The sequence below is a fragment of the Acinonyx jubatus genome, chromosome A2 (genome assembly GCF_027475565.1).
Source record: "Acinonyx jubatus isolate Ajub_Pintada_27869175 chromosome A2, VMU_Ajub_asm_v1.0, whole genome shotgun sequence".
Lineage (NCBI taxonomy): Eukaryota > Metazoa > Chordata > Mammalia > Carnivora > Felidae > Acinonyx > Acinonyx jubatus.
In genome coordinates this window covers 62,804,597-62,818,541 of record NC_069383.1, presented here as the reverse complement: position 1 = coordinate 62,818,541, position 13,945 = coordinate 62,804,597, and the positions used below count along the sequence as shown (strand labels likewise).

At 35.4% G+C, this 13,945-nt stretch overlaps 1 protein-coding gene across 4 annotated transcripts in view; it reads right to left on the bottom strand.

Moving 5' to 3' along the window:
- Positions 1–13,945, bottom strand: part of VWDE (von Willebrand factor D and EGF domains) — a 77,521-nt gene that overhangs the window by 26,221 nt on the left and 37,355 nt on the right. For all 4 annotated transcript variants that reach the window (XM_053218404.1, XM_027071979.2, XM_053218406.1 and 1 more), the window contains exons 13-17: positions 12,750–12,886; positions 8,916–9,071; positions 8,686–8,790; positions 6,744–6,858; positions 161–411 (exon numbers count right to left, since the gene is read on the bottom strand). In XM_053218404.1, coding sequence (XP_053074379.1) covers positions 161–411; positions 6,744–6,858; positions 8,686–8,790; positions 8,916–9,071; positions 12,750–12,886 — 764 coding nt within the window. The remainder of the gene's footprint in view (positions 1–160; positions 412–6,743; positions 6,859–8,685; positions 8,791–8,915; positions 9,072–12,749; positions 12,887–13,945) is intronic.

Genomic DNA, 13,945 nt, shown 5'->3' with positions numbered 1-13,945 from the left:
AAGATTTTAAATTCTGACAAAAATAGCATTTTGGCAGTTTAATTTTCCACAAAATGTTGAATAATTTAGTTCCTCTTCATGAAGAATTCTATTTTAAGTTTCAAATAGTTACTGATACTGTTAATTAATTCAGTGGCATTTACGTAATTATAAATATTACCATAATCGTGAGCCTAGTTTCAGCACTGCAGTCATCGGTAAAAAGTAGAGTGAATTGCTGTGGAGTTTGGGACTCTGCTTTCCACATAAGAAGTCCCGTAGAAGAAACATTTGCTCCCTCGGGACCCGAGTCCAGGGCAAAATGGATGTCAGAGCCTTCAGGATCGACAGCTGTGAACTGGAACACAAAGTTCTCCCCGAAAAATGTCTCTAATTTGTCTTGTGGCATTTGAATCAGTGGGGGTTGGTTGTCTGTCAAAGAGAAAACAATTACTTTGTACTTGTGTATAAAGAAAAAGGAGAAGGGAAAGTAAAGTATGATGCAAAGACCTCAGACTGAAACATTTTGATGAATTTCAAACTCCCCTAAAACTTCCATTACCTATGCTGGCTCTTTTTCTTTTTCTTTTTCTTTTTCTTTCCCTTCCCTTCCCTTTTTTCTTTTCTTTTCTTTTCTTTTCTTTTCTTTTCTTTTCTTTTCTTTTCTTTTTATATTCTGAATAAATTCAATTGTATTCTTAGAAAATGTAAAAGCAACTGACAGGTGCAAAACTTCAAACTTTGCTACAAGGGTGTAACAGCACTTTGAACACAGCATAAAATACATAAACATATCTGCATTTCCCAGACTGGATGCATCTCCTTTTCTGTCTGAAATTATTTCTTGGTGTTGACCAACTCATTGCTTGCTCTCTCACTCTCTTTTCTTCATCCTCTACCCTTTTCAGCTTTACTTTCCCCTCAACACCTCCTTTTATTTCCCCTTCACTCTCCATGACTGGATTGTTCATTTAACCCCCCCTCCCCACCCGACCTTATTTTCCTCACTGTACCTGCCTCTCCAGTAGGAACTGGAAGCCATATAAGTCACAGCCATCCTCTGCTCCTCAGAGGCATTTCCCACTGCCAAGCTCACATAATGGAACGGTGGTTATTTCAGAGGACAGAGAAAGCTCCCTTTGCACTCAAGTAATGCTTTAAAACACTTTTTTTATATTGTCATATTAAAAAATGTCCCCCTTCCTTGGCTTAACACATGGAAGGTAGAGGCTTTTTCATCACACTGGGCACAAACACTTTCTGCTTGCATCGACAAAGCACTGATGCCAAGAGAATGTGGTTCTGGCTCCCATTCTGCCATCATATATCTTTATACAATTTACTGGTTTTAATTTCCTCACCCCTCAATATGAGAAATTGGGATAGATGATTTTTCCAGCCTCCTTAAATCCTTGAACATTGCAAATCTATTATGAGTCGGTCATACTCAAGCCATTAAAAACATAGACACCAATTCAGAAGTTATATTGTGTTTTCCTTATCTTTTGCATTTAATTCTTCTCCAAATTTGTACTGTCTTCCCATAACACCCCATGAGTCTTGCACCTGAACAATAAATTATCTGAAAAATGGTCTAATACAGTAATGAAATTTGTATACACAATAATATAAATAGTGATGTTACAAAGCACTGTATAAATACAAGGTTTTATGATTCCTTAGCTAAAATTACATGGGGATAGGAGGAGGGAGTAATTATATCTTGTATTTTATAAGGCCTGCTTGGTCTTTGGGATGAGGAAAGAGAATGAAGAAACAATTATACGGAATTATGTATAGCTGTAGTTAAGAAAGTGAAGACATTACAGGCCAGAAAGGAACGGCAGGAGATCTTCAAAGTGATGGACAGAAAAAATATGCAGCCGAGAATCCTTTATCCAGCAAGTCTGTCATTTAGAATAGAAGGAGAGATAAAGGTTTTCCCAAACAAACAAAAACTGAAGGAATCCGTCACCACTAAACCAGCCCTACAAGAGATCCTGAGGGGGATCCTGTGAGACAAAGTATCAGAGACATCGCTACAAGCATGAAACCTACGGACATCACAATGACTCTAAACCCATATCTTTCTACAATAACACTGAATGTAAATGGATTAAATGCGTCAACCAAAAGACATAGGGTATCAGAATGGATAAAAAAACAAGACCCATCTATTTGCTGTCTACAAGAGACTCATTTTAGACCTGAGGACACCTTCAGATTGAGAGTGAGGGGATGGAGAACTATTTATCATGCCACTGGAAGTCAAAAGAAAGCTGGAGTAGCCACACTTATATCAGACAAACTAGACTTTAAATTAAAGGCTGTAACAAGAGATGAAGAAGGGCATTCTATAATAATCACAGGGTCTATCCATCAGGAAGAGCTAACAATTATAAATGTCTATGAGCCGAATACGGGAGCCCCCAAATATATAAAACAATTACTCACAAACATAAGCAACCTTATTGATAAGAATGTGGTCATTGCAGGGGACTTTAACACTCCACTTACAGAAGTGGATAGATCATCTAAACACACGGTCAATAAAGAAACAAGGGCCCTGAATGATACATTGGATCAGATGGACTTGACAGACCTATTTAGAACTCTGCATCCCAAAGCCACGGAATATACTTTCTTCTCGAGTGCACATGGAACATTCTCCAAGGTAGATCACATACTGGGTCACAAAACAGCCCTTCATAAGTATACAAGAATTGAAATCACACCATGCATACTTTCAGACCACAATGCTATGAAGCTTGAAATCAACCACAGGAAAACGTCTGGAAAACCTCCAAAAGCATGGAGGTTAAAGAACACCCTACTAAAGAAGGAATGGGTCAACCAGGCAATTAGAGAAGAAATTAAAAAATATATGGAAACAAATGAAAATGAAAATACAACAATCCAAACGCTTTGGGACGCAGCGAAGTCAGTCCTGAGAGGAAAATACATTGCAATCCAGGCCTATCTCAAGAAACAAGAAAAATCCTAAATACAAAATCTAACAGCACACCTAAAGGAAATAGAAGCAAAACAGCAAAGATAGCCTAAATCCAGCAGAAGAAGAGAAATAATAAAGACCAGAGCAGAAATAAACAATATAGAATCTAAAAAAACTGTAGAGCAGATCAAAGAAACCAAGAGTTGGTTTTTTGAAAAAATAAACAAAATTGATAAACCTCTAGACAGGCTTCTCAAAAAGAAAAGGGAGATGACCCAAATAGATAAAATCATGAATGAAAATGGGATGATTACAACCAATCCCTCAGAGATACAAGCAATTATCAGGGAATACTATGAAAAATTATATGCCAACAAACTGGACAATCTGGAAGAAATGGACAAATTCCTAAACACCCACATGCTTCCAAAACTCAATCAGGAGGAAATAGAAAGCTTGAACAGAGCCATAACCAGCGAAGAAATTGAATCGGTCATCAAAAATCTCCCAACAAATAAGAGTCCAGGACCAGATGGCTTCCCAGAGGAGTTCTACCAGATGTTTAAAGCAGAGATAATACCTACTTCTCAAGCTGCTCCAAAAAACAGAAAGGGAAGGAAAACTTCCAGACTCATTCTATGAAGCCAGTATTACTTTGATTCCTAAACCAGACAGAGACCCAGTAAAAAAAGAGAACTACAGGCCAATATCCCTGATGAATATGGATGCAAAAATTCTCAATAAGATACTAGCAAATCGAATTCAACAGCATATAAAAAGAATTATTCACCATGATCAAGTGGGATACATTCCTGGGATGCAGGGCTGGTTCAACATTTGCAAATCAATCAATGCGATACAGCACATTAATAAAAGAAAAGATAAGAACCATATGATCCTGTCAATCGATGCAGAAAAGGCCTTTGACAAAATTCAGCACCCTTTCTTAATAAAAACCCTCGAGAAAGTGGGGATAGAAGGAACATACTTAAAGATCATAAAAGCCATTTATGAAAAGCCCACAGCTAACATCATCCTCAATGGGGAGAAACTGAGAGCTTTTTCCCTGAGATCAGGAACACGACAGGGATGTCCACTCTCACTGCTGTTGTTTAACATAGTGTTGGAAGTTCTAGTGTCAGCAATCAGACATCAGAAGGAAATCAAAGGCATCAAAATTGGCAAAAATGAAGTTAAGCTTTCACTTTTTGCAGATGACATGATATTATACATGGAAAATCCAACAGAATCCACCAGAAGTCTGCTAGAACTGATACATGAATTTAGCAAAGTTGCAGGATACAAAATCAGTGTACAGAAATCAGTTGCATTCTGATACACTAATAATGAAGCAACAGAAAGACAAATAAAGAAACTGATCCCATTCACAATTGCACCAAGAAGCATAAAATACCTAGGAATAAACCTAACCAAAGATGTAAAAGATGTGTATGCTGAAAACTATAGAAAGCTTATGAAGGAAATTGAAGAAGATATAAAGAAATGGAAAAACATTCCATGCTCATGGATTGGAAGAATAAATATTGTCAAAATGTCAATACTACCCAAAGCTATCTACACATTCAATGCAATCCCAATCAAAATTGCACCAGCATTCTTCTCGAAACTAGAACAAGCAATCCTAAAATTCATATGGAACCACAAGAGGCCCCGAATAGCCAAAGTAATTTTGAAGAAGAAGACCAAAGCAGGAGGCATCACAATCCCAGACTTTAGCCTCTACTACAGAGCTGTAATCCTCAAGACAGCATGGTATTGGCACAAAAACAGACACATAGACCAATGGAATAGAATAGAAACCCAACAACTAGACCCACAAAAGTATGGCCAACTCATCTTTGACAAACCAGGAAGAACATCCAATGGAAAAAAGACAGTCTCTTTAACAAATGGTGCTGGGAGAACTGGACAGCAACATGCAGAAGGTTGAAACCAGACCACTTTCTCACACCATTCACAAAAATATACTCAAAATGGATAAAGGACCTGAATGTGAGACAGGAAACCATCAAAACCCTAGAGGAGAAAGCAGGAAAAGACCTCTCTGACCTCAGCAGTAGCAATCTCTTACTCGACACATCCCCAAAGGCAAGGGAATTAAAAGCAAAAATGAACTACTGGGACCTTATGAAGATAAAAAGCTTCTGCACAGCAAAGGAAACAACCAAGAAAACTAAAAGGCAATCAACGGAATGGGAAAAGATATTTGCAAATGACATATTGGACAAAGGGCTAGTATCCAAAATCTATAAAGAGCTCACCAAACTCCACACCCGAAAAACAAATAACCCAGTGAAGAAATGGGCAGAAAACATGAATAGACACTTCTCTAAAGAAGACATCTGGATGGCCAACAGGCACATGAAAAGATGCTCAACGTCGCTCCTCATCAGGGAAATACAAATCAAAACCACACTCAGATATCACCTCACGCCAGTCAGAGTGGCCAAAATGAACAAATCAGGAGACTATAGATGCTGGAGAGGATGTGGAGAAACGGGAACCCTCTTGCACTGTTGGTGGGAATGCAAACTGGTGCAGCCAGTCTGGAAAACAGTGTGGAGGTTCCTCAGAAAATTAAAAATAGACCTACCCTATGACCCAGCAATAGCACTGCTAGGAATTTACCCAAGGGATACAGGAGTACTGAGGCATAGGGGCACTTGTACCCCAATGTTTATAGCAGCACTCTCAACAATAGCCAAATTATGGAAAGAGCCTAAATGTCCATCAACTGATGAATGGATAAAGAAATTGTGGTTTATATACACAATGGAGTACTACGTGGCAATGAGAAAGAATGAAATATGACCCTTTGTAGCAACGTGGATGGAACTGGAGTGTGATGCTAAGTGAAATAAGCCATACAGAGAAAGACAGATACCATATGTTTTCACTCTTATGTGGATCCTGAGAAACTTAACAGAAACCCATGGGGGAGGGGAAGGGAAAAAAAAAAGGAGGTTAGAGTGGGAGAGAGCCAAAGTATAAGAGACTCTTAAAAACTGAGAACTGAGGGTTGATGGGGGGTGGGTGATGGGTATTGAGGAGGGCACCTTTTGGGATGAGCACTGGGTGTTGTATGGAAACGAATTTGACAATAAACTTCATATATTGAAAAAAAAAGAAAGTGAAGACGTTATACGACACATAACTATGATTTGGGGTGTTTTTTGGGGGTGGAACAAAGTATCCAGACATTATCTGTACCCACTATTATACTAATGAGGTCCCAGAACGGTAGGGCTGGAAGGCACTGAATAGATTATTGAATCCAGATAATCTCATTTAACAGGTGATGAATGCATAGCCTTTGGAATTTAAATAGCTAAATGCCTTGTCACAAAACAGAAAAGAAGGCTAAGAGCAGGATACAGAGCTTTGCTTTTGGTCTCAAAGTAATGTCTTCTTTCCACTAAACCCGCCAACCTTCACTGATGGACGTTTTATGTGTTTACATAGTGGCCATTCTGTTGGTAGCTGTATGACTTGTACAAACTGTGTGTAGCTGAATTCATCATTCTGATTTCTTCCATTAATAATTCACATTTGCTTTCAGGATCAAATACTGAAAGGAAAATCCCATACCGTATTATAGTATAATCACGGAAATTACATAAAACAACATGTCATCTTATATTACGTTCAAGCAAAGTAAATCATGCAGTTAGGAAAGATGCTAAATAAAGCACAGTGTTCATCTTAAACACATTTATGTAACTCGTGTCTTAAAAATCACTTAAAAATTATCTTGTAGAGGAAATATTTGTATTAATAAAGAATAACTTACTTTCTAAAAATGACCAAGTAAATTTTGAAATTTTTGGTCTACAAATCAAACAAGGGCTGGTAGGATTTTTATCTCCTTCAATGTAGCAGAGCCCATCGATAATGCAAACATTTTCCTAATGGAAGTTTTAAAAAGAGGAAAGCAATTAGGATATCGTTATAGTTAGTGTTTAGGAAAAAATGTACATAGAAAGATAGCATCATATATGTTGATCATTCCAGGGTAAGCATGTTATAAGTCTGTTTTGATTAGGAAACGTTTTTTCATGTGTCCTAATCATAAATGTGTGTTAGAAAACAAATCATTTCCTTTTTGTGTAATTGCCCATGGAACTGATCAAGAGGGAAGGAATAAGAAAATACATATAGCTGTATCTCTGTGTAGAATTTTAGCTTATAAATAACATGGGAGACAATCTGTCTTTTCTTCTGGTCTTTCTTACTGCTAAGTCAGGCTGGAAGTGCTCTATTTATAAAGAAATGAAACAATTTTTCCCCTTGCTCATCTTACAGAAACACATTCGTTTATAGCTATTTTCCCTTCCTCTAGGATCCCACTATGTCCTCTGAACAGAGCAAAACTGAACCAGAACCTTGGCATAATGATCCACACTTGACAATGGATATCCTTATACAAAATAGTGGAAAGAGAGGCTGATCTGCAAAAAAATAATTTTAAATGTAGCAATAATTTTCAACCTGGGAAGAAGACCAAATTTTGTTCAGCATATATAAGCTTTGCCCATTTAATGTAATCTCCTTTGATGTCACTTGGAACACTGCACAAAAATAAGAACAGAACAGTCGCAACAATGTAAAACAATTTTGAATTACAAAGTTTTAAAAGTACTTACTGTAAGACATGTGGAAACAGAATATTTAGGGGAAAATAAAAATCAAACAACTTTGTAAAAACAGAAACTTCTGGGGCACTTGGGTGGCTCAGTCTGTTGAGCATCTGAATTCAGCTCAGGTCATCTTGTGGTTTGAGTTCGAATCCCACATTGGGCTTTGTGCTAGCAGCTCAGATCCTGGAGCCTGCTTCAGATTCTGTGTCTCCATCTCTTTCTGTCCCTCCCCTGCTTGTGCTCTGTCTCTCTCTCTCTCTCTCTCCCTCAAAAACTAAATAAAACATTAAAAAAATTAAAAAAGTAATTTAAAAACCCCAGAAACTTTTTACTGACATGATCTAATTGCTAATCTCAAGGGAAAAAAAAAGATTTAAAATCCAAAATAATGATACTTTTCATTTTTATCTACATAAATATTATTTGATATGCTTCTCGATTTTGAATAGCCAAGTAATATTACTTCCATGGTATGTATTAAATCAGCAACTGGCATATGAGAAAGATATGGTGATAAACCCAACAGACTGCACATAGATTAAGAGGGTGTGGCTGTGAGGATGCAGCTCAGGCTGGGGTGTTCTGTAATCTCTTAAGTAGATAATTGCATGGTTCAATGAATTTATTTGCCACACACACACACACACACACACACACACACACACACACACAAACTCCCTATAAAAGTGGTAGCCTTACACATTTTACAAGCTCCATCAAAATGCATGTCATTTGCCACAAAGAAGATTAGGCGCGAGCAGAGAGACATCTAACTGGAAAATCTTTATTACTTTTTAAAAGTTATGTAGTAGGAGTTAAAATTCAATCTGAACCTCCCCTTTTAATTTTTTTTTTTAAGAAATAAATAACCAGCCACTTGAAAACATTAGAGGTAGAAATCTCCTTGCCATTTCACCAAGAGTTACTGGCAGAGTAACAATTTCAGTTAACCTCATATAAACTTGAGGAAGGCTTTTCTCTATTAGTATTTCTGATATGAAGGTGAAAAAAACTAATATGCCTTTAATATGCCAATAGCATGGGAAATGAAAATACTTACCATGTAAATGTGAAAATAAGTGAAAAACTGCTTACCTTTATAGTACATGAGTCTTTTCCATAGAGACCGCAAAGTTGACAAGCCCCATCATAGATGATCATTATTTTGGGATTACTGAACCTGTAACCATCATTAGATACCTGTAAGATGTAGTTTTATAATAAGATAATTTGTTCTAAATGTGGCTTCATAAATTCATTATGAAATTTTAATACATAAATATTTACTTTATTAATAAATATGAGACTATCTTTTTCTTTTTTACCTTTAACTGCCACTTCGCAATTGGCTTCTCACCCATCAGATCTAAGGTATCAGACTGCTGAACATCAGGGGGCAGTTGACAATCAATAGTTCTGCTATTTTGAAAAACAATATGCGTGTAGACAGCTTTTCCAAGGACCCATTTACTGCTATTATACTAAAGGCATAATAAGAAAGCAATTAACTTCTGTTTAATTATGGAAATTCCTTGCTAATAAACTACATATAATCAAAATATAAATCTTAAAAAATGCATGGCTGGTATAATGGAATATATAATGAATGAAGTAATAAAACTGACATCAATAGTGAATTTTATCCAGAATAATGAAAACCATATACACCTTAATTAGACGTAAACTGGTTCTAATGCCTCATGCATTTCTTATAGGTGTAAATCAAAGAAGTTATCAATATTGGTCATGTATAATGAATCGCCAAGTAATGAGTTTTGTAGCAAGAGGAAACACATTTGACTATGTAGCTGACACACAGTGGTTTGATTTTCTTCCCAGAAACTCTCTCATTTCTTCTGCAAAAGTTCTTAAACTTCTACTTTTACTTGAAATTGCTCTTTCGGTCCTCCATCCATATGGTTCCTAGGCCTTCTCATGTTTTTACATGACCCATCTTCCTGGCTATGCTTGATTGCTCTGGGGGCGTATCTAAGCTGAGTCAATGCTTTGATTATTTGAATGTTTCAACTTTATACCAGAGGGGATACTGGGCCAGTATGCTTCTGGTAGCTTCACGTGCAAGATAAAAAGTAATGGAGATGTGGGTGGCTGTATTTTTCACTATGTGTAGGAGGCTAGTATATAGTAAAAGGGAAAAATGAAGCGCACAGAGAAAAGCAGAACTGAGACAGACAGATACACACACACACACACACACACACACACACACACACACACACACACACACATATTCAGATATACTGAGTCTTCGTGGTGTTCAAGTCCCAAATTCAAGTTGTTCCTGAGAATTCAGCAATTACATTCTTACCCTGATTTTGTGAAAAACACACTACCTTAATAATAAATCCTATTTTTGATTAAGGTAATTCAAATGAATCTATATAACTTGAAACTAAATTCTAACTGGTTTACTCTATTTAATAACTCAGTGGCATATTATATTTAATCTACACTTAAAGTATAATTTTTTAGTATTAAAATGTATTGGTATTAAATGTATTAAATTACTAAATGTACTAAATACATTTAGTATTAAAATGTATTTAGTATTAAAATGATCTAAAGAGGAAAAGCCAGAAGAATTTTCTAGGTACTGGTAACTACATAGAAAGCTAAAAGGATATATTTTATTGCCAGTATTTTGACTTAGATTTTTCTTTTAAGTTTATAACTGTATAATGTTTTCAATTGTTCAGAAATGGTCAAGGACCATGTTGATGCTTCAATATTGTGAGTCTGCAGGAGAAGGAAAGGAAGGTAAGAACATGCTCATCTGTGGCTAGAGGGAAGTATCCTAAGATCTGAGGATTGAAGGAGTAGGCCACAGTACAAATCTCCATGTTTGAGGGGGGTATGTATAGTCTGGCCAAACAGATCAGTGGTTTCCCTCTAGTAGAGGGTGACTGACAACAGTGTCTCAGAGCAGTCATGATAAGGACACTTAGATGGATACAGGGTTTTGTGTATTGAAACAAGATTCCAGCCAAGTCCAGAAATCATTTCCCCTCCTGTTTGGAGAAGCCAACCCCAAATAAGGAATAAACGGAGTTATATACAGTTTCCATTCATCAATATTTTGAGAGTACCTACATGTGCTGAGAATTTCCTGATGAAGAAAGATCACAGAGGAAAGGACAGACAAAACAATTTTAATACTGCTATAACCAAGATTCAAGTTAAGTTCAGTGAAAGAGAAAGAATCCATTGTGTCTATCACCGTCAAGGGAGGCTTTTCTCCCTGAAAGTAGAAGAGGAGACTGCCGTTTGGACACCTGGAGCAGAATTGGAGAGACTACACTTCAGTGAGGCTGGAGGGAGTAGCAAGTGAAAAGGGAGGGATGCATGAGACAGCATGAGATTTTAGTATAGTGTATGCAGGCGGTTCAAGGTTACAAACATAGACAGGAGCTGGATCACAAAGGACCATTCATTTCTAGGAAAGCTACTTGAATTTAATCTTACAAGTATTTAAAAACTGGATTCTGTAAAGTTCTGGCTGCTTTTCGGAGAGGCAGAGAGTGAAAGAAAGGATTGGGTGCTTGGATCTCCAGATAAAAACGTGTAAAATTACTATTGCAAAAGTAGAAAAGAGCAGCCATAATATGCTACCTTTCATGTAATAAAAGAAGGGATTCATCTGTTCCTTTGTGCAAAAGAAATGCAGTAAGGACAAACCAGAAAATAATGAGAGTGGATACCTCCAGGGATAGATGGGAATGGAATGGAAAGAAAGGGTAATGGACAGAGCAGTATAGATGAAAAGACAGTGATATTTTTCTGTGTGTATCTTCCGTACGGCACCAACTCTCAGAACCATGATTTTTTTGCTTACTTTCCAAATAAATAAATAACTAAAATCAACTAAACTGTGGAGGAAATTTAAAGCGGAATACAAATATTCAAAAATAAACTGAATGGTATTACAAATGAAATAAACATCCTGAACAGGGTGCAAAAATATAAGTAAGTTTTGCGCTGGCTAGTGAACATATATATTTTCTTTCTCTAGTTCTGTATAGTGTGTTAGAGAATTTCATAGTGTGCTCTTTTATTTGTCAGATATTTAGAAAAAGTCGTATGAGAATAAATATCACAGCAAATAATACATCTGAAAGTAAGTACAAAATGTACTTTCCAAGAGAATACAAACCTATAAAACTTTTTGGCAAATAACTTAATTGTACTGTGATGTCATTTGATTTATTCTGCCACAAACAGTATAATGTCTAGTCTCTTGAGGAATACTGAAGTGAATAAAATTATGCGTACATTCCATTTTCCATTGTGTGTCTTATTTTTTCATTGGGATTAAAATATTTCATGGCTCATTTAGAAAAGCCCTATTCAAAAAATCCTGAAATAAGAATATTTTTCTTGTATAATTCTTTGAAAAAGACAGACACAAAAGTTATTTCCTCCTTAAATTCTCAATCCCAGGATCACATTTAGCTTTAGCAATTTAGAGAAAAAGTATAAAGAATGCTAAAATGTGATTTTCTGTTTTAAGTTTTCAGCTTACCCCAGTATTTTCAAAGGGCTTTCCTTAAAATTAAAACCCACTTGAATAAAGAAAAGGAAGACCAATGATTGATGATAAATAATCATCAAAATAAGATATAGCTTGATATACCAATGTTCAAACTGAGTGATTACGTCTGTCGTTTGTAGCCCCAAGAAAGAAAAACACTATTTTTATTTTGAAATCCATAGTAAGGGAAATATAAAGGATGAGCGCAATTAATCTTCACTTTTTGTTTGGTAAAAGGGAATTGTTCATATTTCTACATCCCCTAAGTCATACAGATTTCTCTTGGGCAAAAATGATCTCTATTTGTTGTGGTTTTACATTTTAATAAATGCAGAAGCTTACATATCAAGCTTAATATTACTTTATTTCTTATTATGATTGGAATATGAGCCAATACTGCAATAAAAATTATAGAAAATATTTTAATATGGTTAATGAATAGGAAAGAAACTTTAAGGTTAAGCAATGTAACCATATTCTTATTGAGCTCTCTGTGGATTTGACATCCTTTGGGATTATGTTGTTAACTGATAGACCAAATTAATCCAAGAAAAAATTAATCTGAATAACTCAAAAACTTAATTGTTCTTCAACACTATAATTAACATACCTGCAGTTTAGTAACTTCACATTTAGTTGAAGGTAATTCTTTGAAGCCTTGACCAAACACTCTCACTGTCATACAATTATATTTTCGAATATTACAGAATCCAGCATTCCCAAGTCCTATAATTTCAGGAGCCTTGTCTTTGGACAAAAATGATAAAACAAAATGGACAAAAATCCATAAAAATAAACTAATTATTTGCAAGGTCCAAATTAAAAGCATATGGAAAATAATATTTTGAATTCTAGCCAAGTATAAGTACCTTAATTAAACTATTAAATATTAAGAGTAACCTGGTATTTAAAAAAGTGTCACTTACCATCAAGCCAATAACAACAGCATTAAAGATACTACCAGTGCCCAAATACACAGATTTAATTGATGTTTTAATAATGATTAATACCAATTATTTACAAGTATTAGAAAATTACTACTACAATGGCCTGTGTTTTGTTTTTGCCATTTTGGTTTGTGCCATAGAGGTGGGTTATAGAAAAATACTTCTGCAATAAAATAGTATAATTAGCAATGTAACGTATTAATATTTTTTAAAAAATCTTAATTTAAACAGAAGAATTATAAAAATTTTATGAAAATGAAAATGTTATTAATGTTTTTATGTATTATTGCTATCTTACATGTCCCAATTATCTTAAGTGTACTTTCAATCACAGGAGAAAAAAATTCTCCTAGTAGTCAGAGTTAACTGATTTTCACAGTTATATCTTTGGTTCTGGTCTTGGTAACATCACACATCATCTGTACCAGCAAGATCTGGTTGTCAAAATAGATAAATGCAGCATATGAAAGTAACTGAGTCCTCTAAGTACTGGCAAAATGTAAGTGAATATAACTTTACTAGCAGGAGAATATAAAATCATAAATTGTATACTCAGAACACTAAAAATGCTTACGGAAATTAAAAAAAATTTGTTTATTCTTTCATATTCAACAAATGTTTACTGAAGAATTTCTACTTTTCCAGATGTTATTCTAGGTACTGAATACTAGGTTTCTCTCTGTAAAGAGAACAAGTTCCTGCCTTCATATAATTTACATTCAAATATGGGAGGACAAAAAAAAATGAAAAATAAATATAAAGTGTATCACACAAATGTTTTCAAGACTATGGAGAAAACATATGTACTAACTATATTAAGTGAGATAAAGACTATGTGATTGTGTGAAGAAAACTACTT